This window comes from Penicillium subrubescens (assembly GCF_028828155.1).
Source record: "Penicillium subrubescens strain IBT 31985 chromosome Unknown utg000005l_segment0_segment0, whole genome shotgun sequence".
Taxonomy (NCBI): domain Eukaryota; kingdom Fungi; phylum Ascomycota; class Eurotiomycetes; order Eurotiales; family Aspergillaceae; genus Penicillium; species Penicillium subrubescens.
The window spans coordinates 2,709,504-2,733,011 of record NW_026643155.1 but is presented as its reverse complement, the minus strand read 5'-3'; the positions used below and the strand labels follow the sequence as shown (position 1 = coordinate 2,733,011).

The 23,508-nt window shown below is 49.1% G+C and overlaps 7 protein-coding genes across 7 annotated transcripts; 4 read left to right on the top strand and 3 right to left on the bottom strand.

Moving 5' to 3' along the window:
* The first annotated feature begins 1,113 nt into the window (after positions 1-1,113).
* Positions 1,114-4,340, top strand: N7473_007507 (serine/threonine-protein kinase). Its single transcript, XM_057153447.1, has 3 exons — positions 1,114-1,842; positions 2,194-2,438; positions 2,498-4,340. Exons 1-3 carry the CDS (start codon positions 1,411-1,413, stop codon positions 3,669-3,671), a joined length of 1,851 nt encoding a protein of 616 aa, XP_057007785.1. The 5' UTR covers positions 1,114-1,410; the 3' UTR covers positions 3,672-4,340.
* A 329-nt stretch (positions 4,341-4,669) lies between these two features.
* On the bottom strand, positions 4,670-6,865 carry N7473_007506 (uncharacterized protein; the record flags this gene model as incomplete). The annotated part of the gene is given in 7 exon segments (XM_057153446.1): positions 4,670-4,860; positions 4,877-5,743; positions 5,802-5,842; positions 5,900-6,117; positions 6,172-6,184; positions 6,245-6,344; positions 6,465-6,865. 7 exon segments carry the CDS (start codon positions 6,718-6,720, stop codon positions 4,670-4,672), a joined length of 1,686 nt encoding a protein of 561 aa, XP_057007784.1. The 5' UTR covers positions 6,721-6,865.
* A 3,474-nt stretch (positions 6,866-10,339) lies between these two features.
* Positions 10,340-12,085, bottom strand: sxa2 (putative pheromone processing carboxypeptidase (Sxa2); the record flags this gene model as incomplete). Its single annotated transcript, XM_057153445.1, has 3 exons — positions 10,340-11,459; positions 11,531-11,813; positions 11,887-12,085. 3 exons carry the CDS (start codon positions 12,083-12,085, stop codon positions 10,340-10,342), a joined length of 1,602 nt encoding a protein of 533 aa, XP_057007783.1.
* A 2,868-nt stretch (positions 12,086-14,953) lies between these two features.
* Positions 14,954-16,590, top strand: N7473_007504 (MCT family MFS transporter; the record flags this gene model as incomplete). Its single annotated transcript, XM_057153444.1, has 2 exons — positions 14,954-16,359; positions 16,425-16,590. 2 exons carry the CDS (start codon positions 14,954-14,956, stop codon positions 16,588-16,590), a joined length of 1,572 nt encoding a protein of 523 aa, XP_057007782.1.
* A 1,130-nt stretch (positions 16,591-17,720) lies between these two features.
* Positions 17,721-18,749, top strand: N7473_007503 (uncharacterized protein; the record flags this gene model as incomplete). The annotated part of the gene is made up of 1 exon (XM_057153443.1): positions 17,721-18,749. The coding sequence occupies one exon, from the start codon at positions 17,721-17,723 to the stop codon at positions 18,747-18,749; it is 1,029 nt and encodes a 342-aa protein (XP_057007781.1).
* Positions 18,750-20,131: 1,382 nt separating this feature from the next.
* N7473_007502 (sulfotransferase family protein) lies at positions 20,132-21,408 on the top strand (the record flags this gene model as incomplete). Its single annotated transcript, XM_057153442.1, has 5 exons — positions 20,132-20,186; positions 20,275-20,407; positions 20,488-20,683; positions 20,750-21,051; positions 21,111-21,408. The coding sequence occupies 5 exons, from the start codon at positions 20,132-20,134 to the stop codon at positions 21,406-21,408; spliced, it is 984 nt and encodes a 327-aa protein (XP_057007780.1).
* Positions 21,409-21,585: 177 nt separating this feature from the next.
* Positions 21,586-22,935, bottom strand: N7473_007501 (kinesin family protein; the record flags this gene model as incomplete). Its single annotated transcript, XM_057153441.1, has 1 exon — positions 21,586-22,935. One exon carries the CDS (start codon positions 22,933-22,935, stop codon positions 21,586-21,588), a length of 1,350 nt encoding a protein of 449 aa, XP_057007779.1.
* Between the last annotated feature and the right edge of the window lie 573 nt (positions 22,936-23,508).

Below are 23,508 nucleotides of genomic sequence, written 5' to 3'. Positions count from 1 at the left end.
CGTCTCAGAGCTACTTAGCCTCGGGAGTCAAGCCGCACGAATCAGAAAGGATGCAGGTCTAGGCCTTGGACTATCTATCGTGAGGTAATGGGCTAACAGCTGAATTTGGACTACGTGAATCCACCTATAAGAATGATAATGAGCAATCAAGCAGGAACAATATTAAGAGCTGATAATCGCATCCGGGCTAAGGGTTAGGGATGTGGCGAAGATGACGATATCAAACTCCACAGCTTGGCTGGCCAAGGTTGGGCCCGACCTTGATATCATATCCCCGGGGGGAACATGAGGATTCTGGTTTTGCGACAACGGGTCTGTGTGACCCAAGAATTGGGACAACATCCAGAGGCGCAAGAGTCAGGACCGGGAAGAGTTCGATATCGAATGAATAATGTGGAAACGGGGGGGGAGGGGGTGGACAGGAGGCTACGATAGGCGAGCAATGGAGAATGGTTTAGCGGGGCAAGAACCGTCAGATCAGTCACTATAGCCGATCCAAGAGACACGGCAGCGCTCTCCGGCCAAGGAAAGAATAATATGGAGACGAGGAAGACGTCGTTGATATATCATCTTGCACCCTAGAACCAAGCATGGCTCTGGCTTGGTCTGGGAGCGCGGGGATCCTAGCGCAGGTATTACACACAGATACTAGGGATGATGCGGGGATAATCAATTCAGCTAGGGGTTCATCATCAAACAATTCATCAATATAACTGTTTGACCGGTGGACCGTCAGTGGCGGCGATGACGACAGTCAGCCAGTATTCAAACCAAGAGATCTGTATATACGCCATGACTATAGTACAGTGGTTGAGGGCTCTACGTGCTCGAAATACTCGAAGAATGCTGAGGATTGAAAATAAATAGATTGATATCATTACGCCAGTAGGTAACCAAGGCAAACCCTAATTGAAAAGTTCAGGAATCGAGATCATAAGAAAGGATGGGGCATCATAGTCATCATCGCAGTGACTGGCCATCCCGCAAAAAGACAAAACTCCCCTAAGACTGCCCGCCCAAAAAACCGATGACATCGGCCGAAGATCCCACGTCGTCATAGGCGTTTTTTCTCGGTTTCCCCCATTTCCCCCCCAATTCCAACCTTCCCTTCCACCTCCCTCGGCCACTAATCTTGGGAATTCTGACCTCATCTGTTTTTCCTTTTTCCTTTTCCTCCATCATCTGCCCCTTTTCTTTCCTGGTTCTCCTTTCTCTCTCAGAGCCTCTTTCTCTTCTACATCTCTTAACCTTATCTGTGGCGGGGCAACACAACTTCCAACTCCTCTCACTCCGCTGACTGCCTAACCACCCCACGTCCGACGCCCTGCCAGTTTTTCTTCCTCTCTCTAGCACACACCGGTCCACGACTCAATAGATTTTTTGCCTCTTTCCTGCTTCAATCCTCTCATCATGAGTACGATACAGAACATCAAGAATTTCATCCGGCATGGGAAACAAGCTCGCCTCGTGACGCCCCATTCCGAGCCCACCACCGACGTGTCCACCGTCCACGCCGAACAGCAGCCACAACCCCACGGCCAATTCTCTCCGGCCCTCGGAGCCTTTGACAAGGGTGACATGCGAGGGACTGGTCAGGCCACCCAGCAAAAAACAGACACTCAGGTGAAGCGCGATCGGTCTGTGGAAATCGAACGCCTCGTTCAGGAAGAGAGAACAAGCCGGTCAAAGATGCCTCAGTATCCCGGTCTTGACCGTTGGATTCTGGTGGAGAAGATGGGCGATGGCGCATTCAGCAATGTTTACCGCGCAAAAGATTCTACTGGAGAGATCGGTGAAGTGGCTATCAAGGTCGTGCGCAAGTTTGAAATGAACAGCAATCAGGTAGGTCGACCAAAGGGTCTTGCTTTCCTATTTCCTTGGTTATGTTCTTTCTTCTGTTTCCTTTTTGTTTGGCGTGTCGGGGAGTGGATGCATGGCTCGAGTGGTGCTCTCCACGTCGGGGGAGAAAACATCGCCAATATTTTTCTTTCTTGTAGTCCGATCACCTTCATCCCAGCGTCAAAAATGTCCCACGGACTGTAGAGGTGCGCCTATCTCCTAAACCACGCCCCGCCTCGATCGGTAGTGGCGACTCGCATGCCTCCGTCTTTTTACCGTCTCTGTGTTCTTGCATACTTAGTTTTTCTTGATTGTCTCATGAGGCGAGGCTGTTGCTAACATCATTTTTTACAGCGAGCGAATATCCTCAAGGAAGTCCAGATTATGCGCAACCTCGACCACCCCAACATCGTCAAGTTGGTTGACTTTTCCGAATCGCGACAATATTACTACATCATTCTCGAGCTTTGTCCTGGTGGAGAGTTGTTCCACCAAATCGTGCGATTGACATACTTTAGCGAAGACCTGAGCCGACACGTGATTGTCCAGGTCGCAGAGGCCATTGAATACTTGCATGAGACATCCGGCGTTGTTCATCGGTGCGTAGCGACTATGAGCCATCTGGAATCGATTAGATCAATACTGACAAGCAATACAGTGATATCAAACCTGAGAATTTGCTATTTTATCCTACTCCCTTCGTTCCGAGCAAGCATCCGAAACCTAAGCAGCCGGGCGATGAAGACAAGGAAGATGAAGGAGAGTTCATTCCGGGTGTCGGCTCTGGTGGTATCGGTACGATCAAGATTGCCGATTTCGGTCTGTCTAAGGTGATCTGGGATAGCCAGACCATGACCCCGTGCGGAACAGTCGGTTACACAGCACCGGAAATTGTGAAGGATGAGCGGTACTCGAAGAGTGTAGATATGTGGGCTATGGGCTGCGTTCTCTACACTCTGCTGTGCGGTTTCCCTCCATTCTATGACGAAAGCATTCAAGTCCTTACGGAGAAGGTCGCTCGCGGCCAATACACGTTCCTCTCGCCGTGGTGGGACGACATCTCCAAATCGGCTCAAGATTTGATCTCGCATCTCTTGACTGTTGACCCCGAGAAGCGCTACACTATCAAGGAATTCCTCGCACACCCCTGGATCCGCCAAAGCGGCGAGGAGACTACCGCGGCTGCTGACGCCCCGCCTCTGGCCACGCCCTTTGGCCAGGCTCGCCAGGATGGCCCAGAACTCAACCTCGTTGGTGCTGAGCAAGCGCCTTACCAGCCCGCCAGTTCCCGCTTCATGGATGCGCCGTCCGTAGCGTCGGAACGCCGAATGGACTTCCGCTCGCCCGGCGCCTTCAACTTGCGTGAAGTTTTCGATGTTGGTTACGCAGTTCACCGACAAGAAGAAGAAGGCAAGCGCCAGCGGAACCGTCAGAACGCGGCCCGAAGTGGCCATCCGCTGGCTGGCTTCCAATCTGCGCTTGGATCTCTTAACGAAGACTACGATGACGAACCGGAAGACCGCCCCCGTGAAGAAAACACTGAGCAGCCTCCCCTCAAGGTTGCCAAGTCCAACACCCACGCAGGTGACGTCGCAGGAATGGAGGCAAAACTGCGGTCCACGAATCTCGGCGCCCAAAGCAGTGCTGCTCAGGCCCGACAGGCCCATCGTCAACCCAAACAGCAGGGCTACGGACAGCATGACGCTAAAGTCGCCGCAGCAGCCAAGAGTGCTATCGGCCGCAGAGGACATGAGCCATTCGAGCTCAGCCTGGATGGCGCTACCCTTTTGGAGAAGCGTGGTCGTCGCAATCAGCAACAGCCGGTTGCTTAAACATGGAATAGGGTTTTCGCATGCCCGAAACACTCGATTTTCCTGCTCTCTCTCCTTCGTTGGTGATACCTTTCCAGATTATGAGCTTTGACGAGTGATATGATGCATGGATCCCACGTCTCATTTCTTCATTTTCCACCTCTTGATTTAACACCACTCTACCTCGACTCATCATGGCCGATACCTCTCACTCTTATCCTCTATTACCCATCTACCTTCTTCTCCATTCTTCTACCTGTCTGCACGAGCCATCGGATCTACCCCGTGAAGAAGAGCATACATATTTCAAGATTTTTTGACTGGGAGCAGAAGATACTGGCTGCGACTGTCTAATGATACATTGCATCCTTTTTGCTCTTGATTTCCGTTTCCTCATCGTTCGTGCTTCGCGGAGCTACTGGCTTTACTCGGATGGAGTTCGTCTTGTTTTCATAGGGATCTCACGCTTGGCTTTGTTTTTATCTCGTGTCTATGTCTCGGTTTCTTCCATTTTAACCATTTTTTTTCCTCTTGTGTGACCTCATTGAAGATCTCCCGAATGGCATTTCTGGCTAGTCTTCAGCTTGTCTGTATGGCGACTGGGTCTTTTTTTGATCTTTGCTCTTCACCATGATGATTTAGCGCATTGATTTTGTACTATTTTGCTTTCGTAGATTTTTTGGTAGAGGCTTGGTACACGTCTATGCTTGGTATTGCTCTCCCTATCGGTCCTAGTAGTTACCCTTAGTTTATAGATTTTGAGAAGCCTTTTTACTGACCAACTTCGTGGAGACTGTCTTTTCTCATCACTCCCTCACATTAATTGTGACACAAGTCCCTGCTTCTGAGAGGTGAAATAGATGCTTTTAATCAAATTGAAAATCAGGATGGTATCTAGCATGCGAATATATCCAAATCGGAGGACCTTTACGTCACTCCATAAAACAAAGTATGAACCCAAAAATCATAAAATGTATATAATAGGAACACCCAACTCCCTATTCACCCCTTGATGCACTTTACAAAGTCTGCCTGCCCCGAGTCTCAATGGGCAGCAAAGTCATCGCAACAAAAGCAGCAAGAATCAATCCACCGGAGGCGTAGATTGGCGCATCTGGGCTACTACCACCGGCATAGATGGCCACGAGTGGGGCACAAAGACCAGCAATGCGGTTCAGACAGCTGCAGATACCAGTGGCAGTACCACGAACTGGAGCTGGGAACACCTCGGGGGGTGTAAGCGTACAGAACGCCGTACATAATATTTTGGAAGAAAGCCTCCAGACAGCTGCAGGCCAACTGAACACTGGGGTTGGAGGATGCGGTGAAGCAGAACAGTAACACGCCGGTGATCATAGTGGCGATGGCCATTGTTCCCTTGCGGCCGATATACTTGATTTCAACGGTGTAGCAGGCTAAGATAGAGCCGGGAACACCGACGATCGAGGTGATAGCGTAATTGCGGTAGGTGATATAGTTTGAGTTGGTGGTGCCGCCAGACTTGGAGAGGTACTGAGGCAGGAAGGCGTTGAACAGCGGGTATCCCATACCAATAGTAGCCCAGCAGAACCAGAGAAGGACGGTGCTGAAGCCCAGGCGCTTCGTAGCGAAGAGGGGACCAATTCGCTCCATCGAGAACTTGGAGAAGAAGCGCTTCACGATCTGGGTGTAGGTGAGCTTTTCTACCTCCTTGTTCTCGGCATGTCCACCAATTTCGTTGAGGATCTCGTTCGTCAACCAGGTCTTGGTCTTGTTCTTGTATGCGATTCCATGAACTGATGCAACGGCCTCCTCTTGTCGACCACGAGAGAGCAAGAACTTAGGAGACTCATACAGGTGGAAGAAGAAGAACCGCGCAACGAACATGCAGAAGGTGATGGCACCCAGGGTGAGGACCAGATAGCGCCAGCCCCAGTTCTGACCCTTGGTGCAGCCTTCCATGGAGGAGCAGCTGAAAGTGGGAATGTATGCCCAGGCGAAAAGACTGCCAATCAATTGACCAATGGGCCACCAGATACTCAACATGGTCAACATGTTGCCAGAGGCGAAGGGGAGGAATTCGAGAAACAGAGCACCGTCAACAGGTAGGTTACCTAAATGAAAGTTAGGAGATCGAAGATCAGATACCAACGTCCATGGATGCCGACTTACCACCAACACCAAGACCAAGGCAAGAGTACAAAGCACAGACACTATCCAATTTGTTAGCCATATTTTAACCAAGTTGGCACTCGATTTCAAAAACGTACCCAATCCAGGTGGGGCCGCCACCAGCAGCAAGTCCAAAGGCACCAGCAAGGAACAAGGTCGTGTTGAACGCCCAGCGACGACCAATGATATCGGATGCGATACCCCAGAAAGAGGCACCGATGCAGAGACCCAAGAACAGAGCACAAGTCGTGAATCGAACATGCGACTCAGAAATACCAAACTCATAAGAGAGAGGTGTCAAGGTCAGAGCAACTCCCTACAGATGATTAGCTTCAACACACGTGGCTACGAACTATCCAGTGATTCTCACCTGAAGCCAGAGACTAGAAAAGAAAGAATGTCAGTGTGTTTCTTGGGTTCGAATGTTGATTAGTGCGACTTACTTGTCAGCAGTCCAGCCGAAACCACACAGGAAGAACAGCTCCCACTGGTATCGGCCCATACCGATATCCTGGAGAGCTCGGTTGATCACCTTTGCTTTGCCTGCAGAATCTCGAATATTAGAATTGAACGGGCAGATTTTTCTCACAAACGGGTAATTCGCAGAAAGCAGCGAGGGTAAGGCAGTTTGACAAATGAATGAACAGGGGAAATGGCACATACGATCATATGCCGAATCATGGCCCGAAGTGGAGATATCAGACTCTACCTCCGCACGGAGAGCTTCAAGAGTCAAATGGCTCGATTCACCCAGTGATCCAGCAGAGCCATTCTCCGAGGAGGGCGCACGATCCAGAGACTTCTTTGCTTTCTCATCTGAGTCTGCGGAATGGTGAGCAGGGGCATCAGCCAGCGGAATCACGACTCCGGGAAAGTTCTGGCGATCCTTCTTAAAAGGAGTGAAATTCGCGAGACCCATATTGGCAGGCTATAGGCAAGGCGCTTTGGAAAGCGTTAGAAATAACGTGGGCTTGCGGAAATGTCGCTCTGGTTTAAAAATCGGGGGCTTCGTTTGGAATATAATCGATTGTAAGCTGCCCGTTGTGGCAAGACTACAAAATTGGCGCAGTGGAAGCAGAGATGCAGTCGAGTCCTAAATCGTAAAACGGGCAAGACAGGGTCGTAAAGTCGTGGGCAAGCTCGCAATGGGAGAGTTGGAAGATGCTGCAATGGAAATTTGTCGTAATTGTCGGTTGGGCGCAAATTTGAAGCCGGAAATGCTGAGCTGCTACTTGAGAGTAGTCGTCTGCGAAGTAAAGACCAAATCTTTATGTTGTTGTTTTTTTGCTTCTTTTGACTTTTGACAAAATCGGTGGATGGCCCAGCCTAGAGTGTGACCAAGAAACGAGATGTTTCTACGGAAGAAAGTGAACGAGGAAAGCTATATGAAGCTATACCCCAGACCCAGACGAGAGGAAAGGTGGAGAGATGGGGGGAAAGGTAAAGACGAGAAACTTAGGACAGACGGAAGAAGAAGAAAAAAGAGGGCGAAATGGGTGGGATAGATGAAGCACTATATAGCATCCACAGTATCACAGAGTGCAGCATCCCTCCTTCCCTTTCCTATCTTTTTTTCCTCGCAATGGACTAAATTATGGGTTGACCGTTCTGCGGTACAAAATGCGGCAAGGCCAGTATTGGCTAAAGAGCCAGGGAAAGCGGGCCTATTGAGGGTCTAGCGTGAACTTGTAAAGGGCGTACCACGCTAAGTCTTTTTGGGGATGGGCTTAGAGAGTCTGTATGTAACATGAATACATATCATACATCCACCCGGAGACGATGCCATGAAGACCGAGATCCGCCACATCCTCAACCAAGTTCAAGATATCCAGAGGCAAAGGAAATCAGGCTATTCAAACAGGGTTCTTGGCGATCGGGTTTGCCCGACTACGAAAGAAGCAAAGGGATGAAAATTTTTGTAGGATGTCGTCTGCCAATGAGCACAAACCTTGCCGCTCAGGGCATAGCGGGACCCAATTGTAGTTCGGCCGGAGTGGGCGATTGGGGGATGCCGGGGGCCGTTTTGAACCGTAGGATAATAACACGGGCCGGGCAGGGCGGAGGACAGCAGCCTAGTCATGATATATAAGGCATAGATATTGTAGCCCATGCCTTTAAGTCTGCTGGTTTATTCAAAATACTATATACCGCCATAGAAGGTATTCAACCATGCTGATCGACTATTCTGACGCCTATACGTACCACCTACCCCCAATTCCAAGGCTCTACAATGCCTTTCTCTATCCAGTGAACGGAGCAAAATACCGTGGTAATACATAAACCGGACAAAACACGGGCCGGAAGCAGTTCTCATCTCCACGCTCTGCGGCACCGACGTCATCCAGATCCACTTCGTCGTCCCTGTCACTCTCGTGTTTCTGTTCCATTCTCCGAGAACAAGTTAATAATCAGTCAATCATTGATCTTGCATATGGTTCTGATGCATAATGACTACATTCAATTAACCCCTAACAGCCCTTGTGATACCCAATTGTGCCACAACATCAACGTTGTGCCTCTCAGCAAGGGGTGCAGCATCCAATCTACTTTGTCGTCAACCTCTTGGCGGAGTCGCGAATCTTGCCGCTTCCGGGGAATCGAGTGAGTCCCATATGCTGGTGCCGTAATTTCGTTTTGCCACAACCAATCAAAAGCTTTAAAGTCATGGAAATTGGGGCTTTCGTTGGCTCGTAAATTACCAATTCATGTCCCAGGGTCTCCATGTAGCCGATGGCGCTGGGAGGCGCCGCCCGCCGCAACGCCTGCACCACTGCTTGTCGTAACGGCTCAGTCTGGAGTTACAGCCAGAGGGTTCATCTTATGTTTTTCCGGCATCAATGTGAAACTCGGCTCTAATTGAGTTCGCGTGAACCGAAGAGGAGAGAACCGAACAGAGTTCCTCGGGAGTCGGCAATAATACATAATGAGTGGTTGAGCATGCGAGCAAAATGCGGGATGGCCTCCTCATTATTCTCGGTGGATTCAGAACGGGACCGACCGTCTGGGGATAGCGTAAGATGTGCGATGTGATTGCGCCAGAAAATGTAAATACATTACAGCATTGCAAGAGAGAAACAGGATTTCTGAAAATTCTCACTCCACGCTACCCGAGGCATACAAAAATTTTCACATCTCTTTGAAGCCTATGCAATGATCGCGAGTATTCTCAAGATCCTATTCGTTACGTGATTATCCTTAGACCCTTGGCGCTGAGTGGCTGTGGTGCTACAGGGATCCGATCAATCGTTTCAGTTCTTCCTGACTAGCAATCATAATGGCTGGTTCGCGTACTGGGGATTTGTAGATCAACATGGCAGTACATGGTCCGTCTCCCATTACAGAACTGCTTGCATAGCGGTGCTTTGGAGAAATAATCATACAATCACAATAACAACACTTCCTCTCGGGATACCTTCTAGGCATGGTAAAACAAAAGCGCTGCTTCGTCTAAGTGTCATTACGCTAAACCCGATTTTGCATGGCTACAGTAGTATGAAACATGTGGGTATCAACAGACTGCGCAACCGGAATGGTCTAGCACTACTGTAAAAAGCACTCGAGCTACAGTAGTATTATTGTCAACACTCAACATTGCATTTTATTGTGAGAACGATATTTCATTGTGAGGACGATCACTCCTCTGATCGTTCTGTCTCTGAATGGACAATTTAAAGAAACCGAATCATCGCCCAATCATTCGCGATAGACGGAGGGGTAACCTTTTCAATACAAAACATTGAATCCCTTTATTGGCCGCCATAGAACCATCCAAGCGTGTATATATCCTAGTGCTGATAATTTTTTCATTCCACGTGTAACATTTATCTGTGGATTATTTTACCCGAGCAGATCTGCAGGCATGATCCGGGGAGGATCCCAAATAGACCACAGCACAGTATATCACTCGGCCATGGGCGTTAAATCCCCCAGTTCTCGGTCTGCATAACGGCTCATGTCGAGAATCACAAGAATCGACGCAAGACCAGTTCATTGATAATGACCAATTCATCGAAAAGCTGCCTCTAGGCACCTTCAGCCCCAATCTTGGCGAAGAAAACGGATACTCAAATAGGTAGGCCAGTCCCGGCAATTGACATTACAGGCCACACACCATGAGTTTCCCGCGGAAAGCCTAATTGTATACTCGGCAGTCTTTACTCATGCATACCCGACGTGATAAGGTAAATTCGGGATCTACATACCTCAATCGAATGAAAGACGATGCTCACGGCCCGGTTTCGTATTTTCTGGGGTATGCCCGTAAGCTCGGCATCGAAATACACTTACTCCATGTCTGTATGGACAGTGCGTAATGTGGATGGGCTACCGATACTAGTCAAGTTGCGGTCAACACGCACTTACAGTCAGAATAATGCCATTGGACTGGCTATGATATAATCGGGACACTCTTATTGGAGAATACATATCATTATGTGCTTCGTCACTACCTATATACAGGACGGAGGATTCATCCGCGTGCCTTGCTCGATGCTAGCCACTTCAATGCAATGCATCATGGACTAGAACTATTGACACTTTCAAAGCTCATCGGTACGCTTCAGCAGCCATTCCAGGTGACGGTAGGCCACGCGAGGCTGGTATTGCGGCTGCATGTGTCCCGACTGGTATGTCTGCGCCCACATGAGACCGCGCTCATAGTGCTGAACACCCATAATACCCTGAGCACCATCCAGAGAGGAAGCACCGTTCTCCGCAAAGACATCCTTGTACTGGAGATCGGGAATCTTGATGTCAATTGGGGTCGAGGGCTTCTTCTGGAAGCCGAGATGGCCGTTCCAGGTCATGTTCTGGATGGCCAGCAGAGTGCCATTGGTCAAGATAACCATGTCGAAATCTCCGTTAGAGATGAGCACACGGTTGGTAGCCTCAATAACCTGTGGCAGGACGTGCTCGATTGGGTTCGCTGAGGTATCACCCTCTTGCTCGGGGCCTGAGCTACCGCCGACGAAGACGGGGTTGTTTGAGCACTCAGCCCAGGTCACATTGGGTGCGTGGAGGGCCTTCTTGACATCCGCTCGGTCAAAGTACACTGTCGCGCCAGCGGGTTGATACACCAAGCTAGTCGGGAAAGCCAGCACATCCCATTGCAGTGGGCACATCAGGTTCACCTCGTACAGATCGAAGCATGGGTTAATGCTGAAGACTTCATTATAGACCATGTCGAAGACATCACAGTTGGCCATACTGGTATAGTTGAAGAAGAGAGGTGGCTGCTTCTTCGGCGGCGGGAAGGTCAGGTACTTGTCGATGAAATCGGCATAGCCACACGACTTGTGGAGGTGCTCCAGTTCAGCCATGAAGGTTTCGTTGAAGTTGAACAGGTTTGCATTCTCCTTCACAAAGGGCACGACGGGAATTTCCTCTTGAACGTAATCAAACTGACCAATGCAGGGGTCATATGCCAATGCACCCTGCAGGTCGAAGTACGTCTTGTCCTTCTCGTCGAGCATAGCGGCCGAGATATATGGAACGTAGCGGCCAGCATAGCTCTCACCCGTCACATAGATCTTGAAGTTCTTGATGCCATAGGTCTTCTGGAAGTTCTTGAAGAACTTGACAAAGTCCTGTGCGGTCTCCTCCTGGCTGGTGGCAGTCGGTGTTCCAATTGAGTAGCCAGTGCCAACTGGCTGATCGACCCTGCAAGGCAAAAATGTCAGTACAATGTTTCTCAAAGTTCTAAATTCCTAATTCTTCTGCAGAGTACGTACCACAGCACGTTGGTCAAGTTAACCCAGGAGTACGGGTTCTCCACGGGCGCATAAGTACCTGGCTGCCAAAGGAAGCGACCAGTCTCTTGGAGAAAGCTTTCCATGGAACTGCAGCCAGGTCCGCCATTCATCCAGATAGTAACTTCGTCAACAGGCTTCCCAATGGTAGGCTGGAAAATGTAAAACAGTGCCCGCGACTCGTTGTGCATGTCAATGGGCATGAGGCCCGAGTACATCTCGCCGATATCGTATGGGACATCGGGGAGGTGGTGAACGAGGTTTGCTATAACAGGCCGAGGTTAGTCTCAAGTTTTCATCATCATCCCACTTCTGTTGTTCTCATTTGCATTGCTTACCCTTTGTCTTCTCGTTCAAGAATCGGTAGTCCTTTGTGGAGCGGACTGGCTTGACATGGCCATCCGCGACGACCCGCTTGGCTCTCTCCAAAGGATCACGAGCAAGCTGTCCAAGGCGTCCATGTTTAGATGCCAAAACGCTATCCACGCCCACGGAAAGGGCCAGTACAGCCGAGGTCAGGACTGATTTAAACAGCATCCTTAAAGGAGAAAGGGATCCGAAGAACCCAGAAATCGAGAGAAATGGAAAAGGAGATCCCCTGCACACCGATCATCCCACGAGTGGAGCAATGGAGCGTATTTAAATAGCATGGGGAAACATGCGATCAACAAAGAGATAACAAGGCAGGTCGAGTATCTTTCATTTCCTTCGGCACAATGATTGGGGCTCTCTACGCAGTATGGTCTGCCGTTGGCCCACCAAGCCACTTAACATCCGGCTAGGCTAATGCTTCTTCTACGCCTCCGAGTCTGAATGCAACCCCGGTCCCGGCAAATAAGCCACTGATATCAGCCAGAAGCTCTGTGCAGGCGGGGTCGACCGTCCCGTCTAACCTGAAATGGCAGGTCATCAGGTATCTCTCTGGCTCCTTTGTTGTTGCGATCAGCATTAGTTGTCTTCCTCATCATCTCTGCTAGATTCAACCCGATTGCAGTTCCATAATTAATTTGTTGCTTCCAATATGCTCATAGATGAAGCATTTCACTTGGAGTCGTGGCTTTCGGGCGCTTCAACGCGGAATGTAGTAAATTAGGGCTTGCCGGGCCAGCGTCGGATTCCGGGGATTGGATCTATCTTGATGATGAAGCTCGTATAGGGGGCAAAGGAGAAACGTAATTCGATTGGCCTGGGTTATCTGCTTCCCCTCTCTTTTGCAGAGAATATGGTCTTTCTATCTACCGTACTTCGCAGTGTTCCCCGCTCGGTTAATAATTCGCGCACGGTGGCGTGAGGAAATGACTACACTACAGGATACTATCATCGCATAGATCACAGAAACTTGGTCGATGGTCGGTCACTCAAATCATAAATGAATCAGCCTCTGTGGTGATGTACTGGATTGGTCGGGACTATCTCAGGTGAGCTACATATGTACTGTATGTAACTGCTAATTCCCCCCTGACAATCGTACCCGATGAGGCAAAGCTTGTCGGGGTTATGCGGGGAGGATGGCGTTCCCACGAGCTCAGAGCTACAACGGTACCTGGTCGTAGAACGTTCGAAGAATTTTCCTAGCGTTTCGAAAGCGGCATGTCTCTTGCTAAAGATATTGCTAAGCTTTTTGATCTTTAATTCGGGGGCCGATTGTTGATCATGACCTGCATGTTTGGAGGCTACTCTTGGGCACTGGGCAGAAGAACCTCGGCTTAACCGGTGGCTAAAGTGCCAAATTACGAGCGATAAGAGCCCTCACTCGTCATCTCGTGCCGTGTCTCTTATCAACTGGACCGTGCTCGCGATCGCTTTGAACGAGCTTACTACTACCGGCATAGCCGACAGCAACCATTGCAACTCTTTGATAAGAACGAAATTCAGTCCAAATATTGACTTGACACATAGTGTCAGCCCAGTCATGCTGTTTCCCATGATTAAGTGATTCAATCAAAGAAATAGTCTGAAACTAAATCACACTGGGAATTTATTTTGAAATTTCCTTGGCTCTTGACTCGAGGATTGAACTAGACAGTCTCTGGTCTCTTCAAGACCACATAAATTGTAGAGGCCTGGGCCAAGTAAAATGTTGATCTGGGGTGATATAGAAGTGAGGAAGTTGATTGATCAAGTGCATTCACCAGGCAATCCATCGATTCACCGATGATGGAAATTTGCACCCTGTTGTTCATGCTAGACTTGCCCAATCTCTTCGTCATGTAAAAAGAGAGCGGCCCGGCCCGGAGAAGGGCCGGAAAAAGACAAAAAGAAAGCTGGACTCGCGGGGAATCGAACCCCGGACCACTCCCATGCTAAGGGAGTATTATACCACTAAACCACAAGCCCAGTTGTATATTAGGCGGCTGAGAGTTATGATTCATGAACAAGAATCACGTTTACAGATGTTGAAGTTTGCGTGAAACTTGCATAATGTCATGAACATGCAAGGTGATGCGTCGACTTGGCTTTGGAGCGAACAGAAAGAAAGAGTATATAGTTTGCAAGCATCTTAGCAGTGGGTGGCTTGGAAATTATCAAGTGAATTATTTGTATAGACTCCAGTTGGGACTAATTACTCCGTACATATCTCGCGTCTTGTATGCTGCAGGAACTGAACGGAAAACACCACCCTATGTCTTCTGAGCGGCATTATCCAAGATCATGATAGCTGTGGAGAAGTATCGCCCGTAATTGCAAATCAATGTTGGCATTGATCTAGGTGCCCTGGTGACCATATTATGCCTTTGACGGTAGATTCAATAATCGTTGATGACATGATAGTGTAACTGGCCGAAATATATTTGTCGGGACCTCCCGCCTAGTGTTCGGAGAAATCAGCGGTGTAGTGATGATGTGATTCGCTCATTTCTCCGAGAGTTTGCATGATGCATGTCGGATGGCCTACCCTATACAACAGCGTTCGTCGAACGGACATTAAAGTGAGAGGAAGTCTCCTGGAGATCAGATTAGCAACTAGATACGAGATCATCTACAATAACATGACTTCCCGGCTATGGTGTTTACCATTACGGGGCAGGAGTGCGCCAGTGGAGGCCACTCATCCGCTCCACCAAGGCCCCACCTACCAATAGCCTTCCAGATCATGGATTCGAAATTTTTTGCCTGAACTGAAAAAGGCATAGAAACCCCTCTAAAACATGTTCAAGGCCAATAGGGAGTATTCCGCTCCATGCGCTACCTCTTAGGTACCCGGGGTCTGGTTCATGACTCCGACTTTTTTGATTGCTAATGGCGACCCCTCTTCCTTTGCGCTTTCTTGTCAAAACGATTCAACTTCCCAAACCTACATTATCTCTGACTCAAAGACCATCGACCCAAAGCTTTATACTTGACAACACCTCATAAACACGGCAATCTTTGTCACGGAGAACATAGCGGCAGACTCCGCGTAGAATGTCCACCGAGGCCCGGCTTACCAGCAACATACCAGATGCAGCTGGTGACAATGACTATGGCCACCTACACAACAATCATGCCGACGAGAGCATCGTAGCGGCGGCTACTGAGAAGCAGATATCCACCCACAATCACGAGAAGACTGGGCAAGTTGAATCGGAGAAGACCACAACGGAGGTGACCGACTTTGAGAAGCAAGTCCCGACATCTTCAACCAACCAGGTACACGAACAGGAGCAAACTACTACAAAAGAGGATGACGATCTCTACCGGGCTGCATCTACCATTGCCCCGTCGCATAGGTCTGTGCATAGAGATCCCATGAGTCGAGTGACTACAGATGCGGAAGGAAACACTTACCCGGAGGGAGGGCTGGAAGCATGGCTTGTGGTGCTTGGCAGCTTCCTCGGTCTTTTCGGATCGCTAGGCCTTATCAACACCATTGGCACATTCCAGGCATACATCGAGAACCACCAGTTGAAAGACTACAGCTCCGGTAGCATTGGATGGATCTTCGGCATGTATCCTTTTTTGACCTTCTTCTGCGGTGTGCAGATCGGCCCTATTTTCGATGCACGGGGGCCGCGCCTCCTTGTCTTCGCTGGATCGATCTGTGAAATGGCCATGATCATTCTCCTTGGTTTCTGCACCAAGTACTGGCACTTCATGCTGGTGATTGGTGTCCTTGGCGGAGTCGGTGCCTCCCTCATCTTCACGCCAGCCATTTCGGCGATTGGGCATTACTTCTATGCCCGACGAGGAGTTGCAACCGGAATTGCCGCTACTGGTGGCTCCATTGGCGGCATAGCATTTCCTTTGATCTTGGAAGCCCTGTTCCCAAAGATAGGATGGGGTTGGGCCACTCGAGTGGTAGCATTGATCTGTTTGATCGCCTTGGGGGTTGCAAACCTCCTCATCAGATCTCGATTGCCCCAGAAGCCATTCTCGAAGGAGAATGTCTTGCCTGATTTCCGCATCTTCCGTGACATACGATTCACTTTGACTACCGCGAGCGTCTTCTTCATTGAATGGGGTCTCTTCATCCCGATCAGTTTTATCTCCTCGTATGCTCTGGACCATGGCTTTTCCACCCAGTTTTCTTACCAAATCCTGGCCATCTTGAACGTCGGTTCGTTCTTCGGCCGATGGCTCCCGGGATTCTTTGCAGATTTCCTGGGCCGCTTTAATACCCTGATCGCCACCGTGGCTCTGTGCTTGCTTTGCAATGCGTGCCTTTGGCTCCCTTCCGGTGATAGCTTGGCTTTGCTAGTCATTTATGCTTTGCTTTTTGGGTTCTCTAGCGGCAGCAACATCAGTTTGACACCTGTCTGCGTTGGACAGCTATGCAAGACTGAGAATTATGGTCGCTATTATGCTACTGCTTACACCATCGTGAGCTTTGGGTGAGTCTTTCCCTGTCTCTTGTGATGACATTCACACTTCGGACTAACACACCCTTTCTCTCCAGCACTCTCACCGGCATACCGATTGCTGGTGAAATTCTGACCCGTTGCAACGGAGAATACTGGGGCCTCATTGCATTCACCACAGTCTGCTACGCAGTCGGTCTGGTATGCTGCACTGCTGTGAAGGTCATCGAAGTTGGCTGGCGTCGTCCCCTGGCCATCTACTAGACCATTGTCCATCCTCAATGGCTCGGCTTATCATTCCTCACCTTCACACGACTTCACGATTCATAAACAAAAAGTGACTAGACAGCGAAAACCTACATTTCTTCTATTGCTTAATTTTTTATTGTGGAATCTCCAGACTGGGCTTTAGCGTCAGTGTTTCAAGTTTTCAAGTGATCATCAAGTGCATCGAGTTGACGATACCAATATGCATTTGTTTAGAGTACAATTGCCTTTCGATTTCGGGTGTATAGTCTCTTCTAATATTCATAATTTATTCCAAACCCAAATTGTCTCTCTCCAGTCATTAAATACTAACGGTGTGATGAGATCATCCGGCTCTATCGGACCACCTCCAGAGCCCTGACCGGACAACTGTCGGAATCAAACTCCGGAAGTAAGAAAGTGCATGAACAAAATCAAGCCCAGGAAGATCTCAACAAGAGTCGAGCAACTAAACACCCGCTAGCCATGCTTGACAGGAGTGCTTCCGTTAATAGTTGTGTTTATTATCCTTCGAAGTAGCCTATTTCATCGCTAGCAATTCCCAGCTTGCATCCAGCCACCAACACTCTCTCGCATAAGATTTCCGCCAGGAACCTGGACCTTATCGCGATCTCTATGTAACCGGAAAGTCACCATGAAAGTAACCGGGAAGCTTAACCGTGGCATCAACCTTCCTTCCAATAGGACGACCCAACTCGTTCCAAGTACCACGGCACCCCAGGCACAGGGCCAAAGGGCTAGCCAACTGCCAAACTCAAACATGCAATGCTTTCATAAGTCCCGACTCCTAAAGGTAGTGTCATGACATCGAGTACTGATCACTATGAGGAGAAATCCCGGTGCGCTGCATATTATGAGGTTATTGCTCCAGTCCAGGCTTTACCTCCTCCCAATCATTGTCAACACTACGATACTGCTTTGCTTTGCAGCTTGCTTTTGATCTTGCTTCTGTTGCTTTGTTTCCTTCCACTTCCAACGAAGTTTCTATCTGGATCTCGCCTCCGTCGAGCTCGTTTGATCAGCAATTGGCTTGAGCATTATATACAAACCTTGCAATTCGAACGACGCTTGGTCCCGACTGCATCCTTTCCTTTGGGCATCGTCCACTGATCTAGCTGGCTTTCACCATGTTTTCTACGGGCTACTGGGCCTTGCTGGCCGTTTCTTGTGTCCTGTTTGCTAGCTTTCCAGTTCATGGCCAGGACCTTGCTATTGTTGAACGAGATGCAAATGCCGGACTGGAACAACTGGTTGATCCCGACCTGAGGGGTGCCATGCTCATCGCTCGAGGATCCGACAACGATGGCACCGATCATACTTCTCGTGGCCCTCACACCACCACAATCGTCACCACCAATCCCATAGAGACTGCCACCATGCTTGTGGAACGGAGAGACGTCCCTGATCAATCTTCTCATGGCCCTCCCCCCCCCATTCCACCCCCAACAATTACCATAACGCGCACGCAACCTGCTTCGACCGCCATCTGTGAACTTGCTACTGCTCTCTGTGCTGCCTGTCCTCCAACTGTGGTCACAGTCAGCGCCTGTCCTATTCCTCTGGCAACAGTCACCGTAACCAGCTGTCCATTCGACACTGTCACGAAAACCGTCACCGAATGTTTCAGTACCACTACTAGCACATCTACTTCCTCGACTAGGCCAGCCTCGAGCTCAGCCACTGCGACACCCACACCTAGCTCCAGTATTCGACCTAGTAGTTCTCCATCCATCATACCATCCTCGAGCTCAGTCATTCCTTCGAGTTCCAGCGTTCGACCTAGCACCGGCACCGGCAACAGCACCTCGACCACACGCAGCTCGACTCCAATGGGCCCAGGATTCAGCAGCACTATTCCTCCTCGCACTACTAGCCCCACTTTATCAACCCAACCCACATCTACAACAGCAAGTACCGCCAGAACGACGCATGAGGGCGAGGGTGGCGGCCCGTCCACTACACGGCGCGGTCCTCCCGGTATAGTCCGACGCGAGATGATGGGGAACATCACCGCAATAGTCACTAACATGACTAGGACTTTCTCGAATGCGACGACGGATCCTCCACTTAATCTAACGGAAACAACCGTGAACATAACCACAAATACTACCGGGGTCTTCTTGCCCCGATTCCACCGCGCTAGGCTACGGTACTAGGCCGAAATAAAACATCCGTCGGGACCACCCGAGTGTTTGTTGCGAATCAACTCGAATATTGATCACTGGTGATTTATAGTTTGGAATTTGGCTGTCGTTTTCTCTTTCTCTTTCTCTTTCTCTTTCTCTTTCTCTTTCTCTTTCTTTTTTCCCTCTTGCTTTTTTCATATCATAATAATATTTGCTGGGAATTTCTAGAAGCGGATAGATAATAAAAATCGCTTGCTTTCGTTCTACAGCCCTCTTATACTTCATTCTACCGTCAGGGAGGGGAATTCAACATGTCGGCAGGAATGACAATGTTGAGAAGGAAATTAAACACGGTCCATTTTTATAAAAAATGATCCGACGGACTTAAGTACATAGATGTTGGTTTAGAAAATGCGCGTGATCCTTGAGCCTCGTGGCAAATAAGCTTAAGCTGAGGTAGAGCAATAAGCGTGTCTCAAGGTGGCTGCATTCTGGGGGCAGATGGCGTGATCCGATCTATATCTGCCTCTAAAACAACCCATGAGTTTCCCAAAGATTAAAATCTAAAGGATTAAACACGCTCAAATTTGATAACGAAAAAAATGGTCCGAGGCCCTGGTCAAATACGAAACCAAATGCCGACCGAAGGACAGGGCACCCCGAGTGCCACGCCCGGGCAGCCAGACTCACAATAATAGTACAACTCACGCAGAACTTACGCGGCGAATTCAAGAAGCGTCGAGGGTACAATTAATCAAATAATCTGAAATCGATGCCCCGGAAGTGCGATAGGGCGAAAGCCAGCTAAGTAAAAATTACAAACCACTTCCATGATGATCAATCAGTGTCCGATGCATTTGCCTTTTCTGACCTAGTGCGATTCCATGGAAAGACGCTCGCCCCTGTCTTACTCAATGAACCGGACATCAACGAAAGAAGGAAACTCAATAATGTCAGCTTATTCAGGTTGAGTTTGCTCTGCCCTATCAAGGCATATGAATAACACTCAAGCTCCAGGTCGCTCCACTCAAGGCTGGAGAACAGATTCAGCTGCTGACTGGTTGTGGGTCCATGCTCGTCCCTTTTGGGGCGACTACCGCGAGATAGGAAAGGATACGAAAATAGTTATCCCAATAATCAAAGCTCTCTTTCCCCAAATATTTTGAAAACCCCTCAATAACTCGCTTAAATATGGTCAGTATTTGCCTTCTACAGTGTTCTAATCATGCCCTTGTGGCCTAGCCACTTGAGTGGTGCCAGCCTTGCTAGGGAACGAGTAGACCACGTAGCCCATCGACAAATAAGTAAGACTAACTCTTGCAGAGAGAAGACAATAATAATCATTGATCAGCACAAGTTAAACGCAGCGATTAACCGTATTAGGAAACTAGTTCAGAAAACTGGAGTAAACCATGGAGGCTGAGCGGCTGCTGTTAGGCCCCCTGTTGGCCGCGCTATGGTACGTCGGTGAGTTGGCAACAGTCCAAGCCTGAATCAATAGAATAATAAGTTACCGCCCCCAAATTCTAACTTTCTTATAAGTTCATATAATCAGAGCTTCTCTCCCCTGGTTTCAGTCCATTTCATTCAACAATCGCATTTTCCAACAAGATGTCGCGATACATTGATCAATGTCCAACTCCGGCCAAAGCCCGGACCGTGAAGGTCGTCGTGGCCAGTCCTAGTCGGTAAGATAGTGGAATTGCTGCAAATCGACTTTCAATATGAAAAAGAAAGGAATCATGCTAATTCATACTGGCGCGTCTAGATCGGGAACCCTGAGCATGTATGCCGCAATGAACATACTCGGCTTCAAGACATACCATTTCGCCGAGGCTGTTGTCGTAAAAGGATTCCCTCATCTGAGAATCTTCAACGAGGGACTCATTTCGCAGTATAACCGTATGTCTGGTCTCAAGCGATACACAAAGGCTGATTTTGACAAGTGGATGGCCGAGTACGACGTGAGTAGATCCGCCCAGCTTCGATCGAGCTTGAAACAAAGTGGTCATATGACTGAACATGTCTAGTGCCTGATCGAGATCCCTAGTTACATGGGCAAAGACCTCCTCGAAGCGTACGCAGAAGACCCAGATGTGAAGTTCATCCTCACTGAACGCAATCCCCAGAAGTGGGCGAAATCCGTCAACAACTCGGCCGGTGGTGTGGTCGCCATGGCAGAGAGCTTCCCCATGAACATCATTAAGCGCTTTGATGCTACCCTCTGCGAATTCATGAGATCCAATGTCCTTGTATACGATGCCCTTTCCGCCTGCACGAGGCCCGGTGACGCAGACAACGAGTTTGAGCTGATCAGAAGTTACAATGACTAGTACGTGGATCAAAGTCAAGCAGAAAAGGGAATCAAACCAGACTAACGGTTATTTGCAGCATCAAGCTAGCCAAGGATACCATCCCAGCGGACCGCCTCCACCTTATCACTCTCGAGAACGGTGTCGATTGGGAGGATATTTGCCCGTTCCTGGGCCTGCCAATTCCTGACGAAAAGTACCCGATCCCGAATGACCCAGAGAACTTCAAGAAAATCGTGGATGGATTCATGAAGCCGAGGATGAGGGCCGCAATGATCAACCTGAGTGCCGTTGCTTTGCCAACTCTGGCGGTCATTGGCTGGGGGGCTTTCAAATACGGGCCATCCTTGCTGGAATCAGTCAAGGGACTGCTTTAGACGCTCCAAGAGAAGCTTTCCAACAGCTTTGCATGCATATAGAGATGTGCAACCGAGTACCTACCTAATACACATGGGCATGAGGGAGGTATGGAGGTAAACTGACTTCTGATCTGAACTGTAATTTATCTGAGTACGTGGGTTCTATATACATCATCACACAAATGCTTTCTTTGTCTATTTCTTATCTCCTGCAACCCCCACCAGATTGCCATACTTCAATGTATTCATCGTAGCAGCAAACTGCCCAGCCGAAGGTGAAATTGTCAAAATCATCGCAGAGTCCGTATCAGACGAAGCCTGGAAATGCTGACGCAAGACCATCGTGAGCGGCGATGATCGAAAGGGGACTCGAGCCAGATTCTGAGCCCGAGCACGGATTACCTCCTTCAGAGCCAGAAGATCAGTATTAATCTGCCTCCCCTCTTGCTTCTCCTGTGCCGTCTGATTTGGCCTTAGTCCGTTCTTTGCATCATAGTACTCTGAACCAGCGAGATCCACGAATACAAGCTTTCCTCCAAGACAGGTATGACGTCCCGATATACTCTGGAAGAGACTCGACTCATACTCCTCAGCAGACTTGACCCGCGCTTCAAATTCGGCTTTTCGACCCTCTGCAGCATCGATGCGTGCTTGATCGACTTGATAATCAGGATTGGGGATATATTTCCCTTGCTTATCCTGTATAACAGCCCGAATCTGCTCTTCCAAATAAACATCCGTCGCATATTTACCCACAGGCACGAGCTCAGACTGTCGCTCAACAACTGCATCCCGCGCCTTAAGTATCTCCTTAGTAACAATCTCCAACTCGATCACCGCATGAGTCCGCGAACTTTGGTCATGCACCGTCGACGTCCCCGTCGCGCGAAGCTTAAGTCCAACTTGCAGCTCGCGCGAGAGATCCTCAAAGCTCCAGCATGCCTTGGTTGCAATCGGTCGCACTCGGACTTTACCGTCCTCGAGCATCTCCGTTTTTCCACGGATGTAGACTTGTCCATCTGACCCCTCGCGGACAAAGCATTCACAGCGATCGTTCAGGAGATCGAAGGCGCTGTTCTTTCTGAGCTCGTACATGCGGATTCCGATGCCTACTTGGTCGCTGGTATCGTCTGTGTTTAGGCGAGAAAGCTCTTGCATTAAGTGGCGGGCAGAAGCTAGACAAAGGCCGAGCTCTGCGGTATTCTCGTAGTCATATCCGATGATCGTGTGAGTTTTGCCGCTTCCTGAATGGCCGTAGGCAAAGAAATTGCTTGATTTGCCCTGCAGGACCCGTGGGAGAATTGGGGCTACCACTTCATTAAAGACGGTTTGGTTGTTGTCTTTGACTTCAAAGATTGCTGTCATGGATGGCTGGCTCTTCCATGATTGATCCCGATTCGAAAGCGACTTGGACTGTGATGGCATGGCAATAGATATGGATGAGAGTGTCGAGCCATTTGGTGTTGTTTCGCGCTGGATCTCCCCGTGCCCGGACTCATCTGCGCTGAGACTCCTCCACCGAGCGAATACTCTGAATGGTTGCATCTCGGTAGGGAAATATTGACTGTGGTAGGATTCCAGGTGTTTCGGGATGGATCGCTGTAGGCATAAACAATCGTCTCAGGCAACCGGCTTGTTTATACACGTGATTTTTATCTGTTCCTCCGTTTCCCAGGGTTGCGATCCTTGGCCCCTCTACAGGCGTTAAACTGACCAGTAAACTGGCCAGCGTGGGGCGCCCAGGATGAGCCATATCCACTGTAAGACAGCAGAATACGAGGCTTCACCAACTGCCACCCAAGTTACAGTGCTGGAATATGATAGTGACATTTCAAGTCGCTTTACCAGACTTTGCAGGCCTCAAGATAGTTAAAGGAAGTCTTTAAATTCGTTCCTCAAACAAAGCTATAACCACTCCACCGTCATGATAAAAACTAACGACTGACACACCATCCCAAGGATGATAGAAAATAGAAAGATGGAAAGATGGAAAGATGGAAAGAGAGAAAGGAGAAAATGACAACGGAGCCTTTATCATGCTTTCTGATCTAACTTGAGAAGTTCGACCAGAAAATAGAAAGCAACTAGATACAATACAGATATAAGAATATCAAAAGA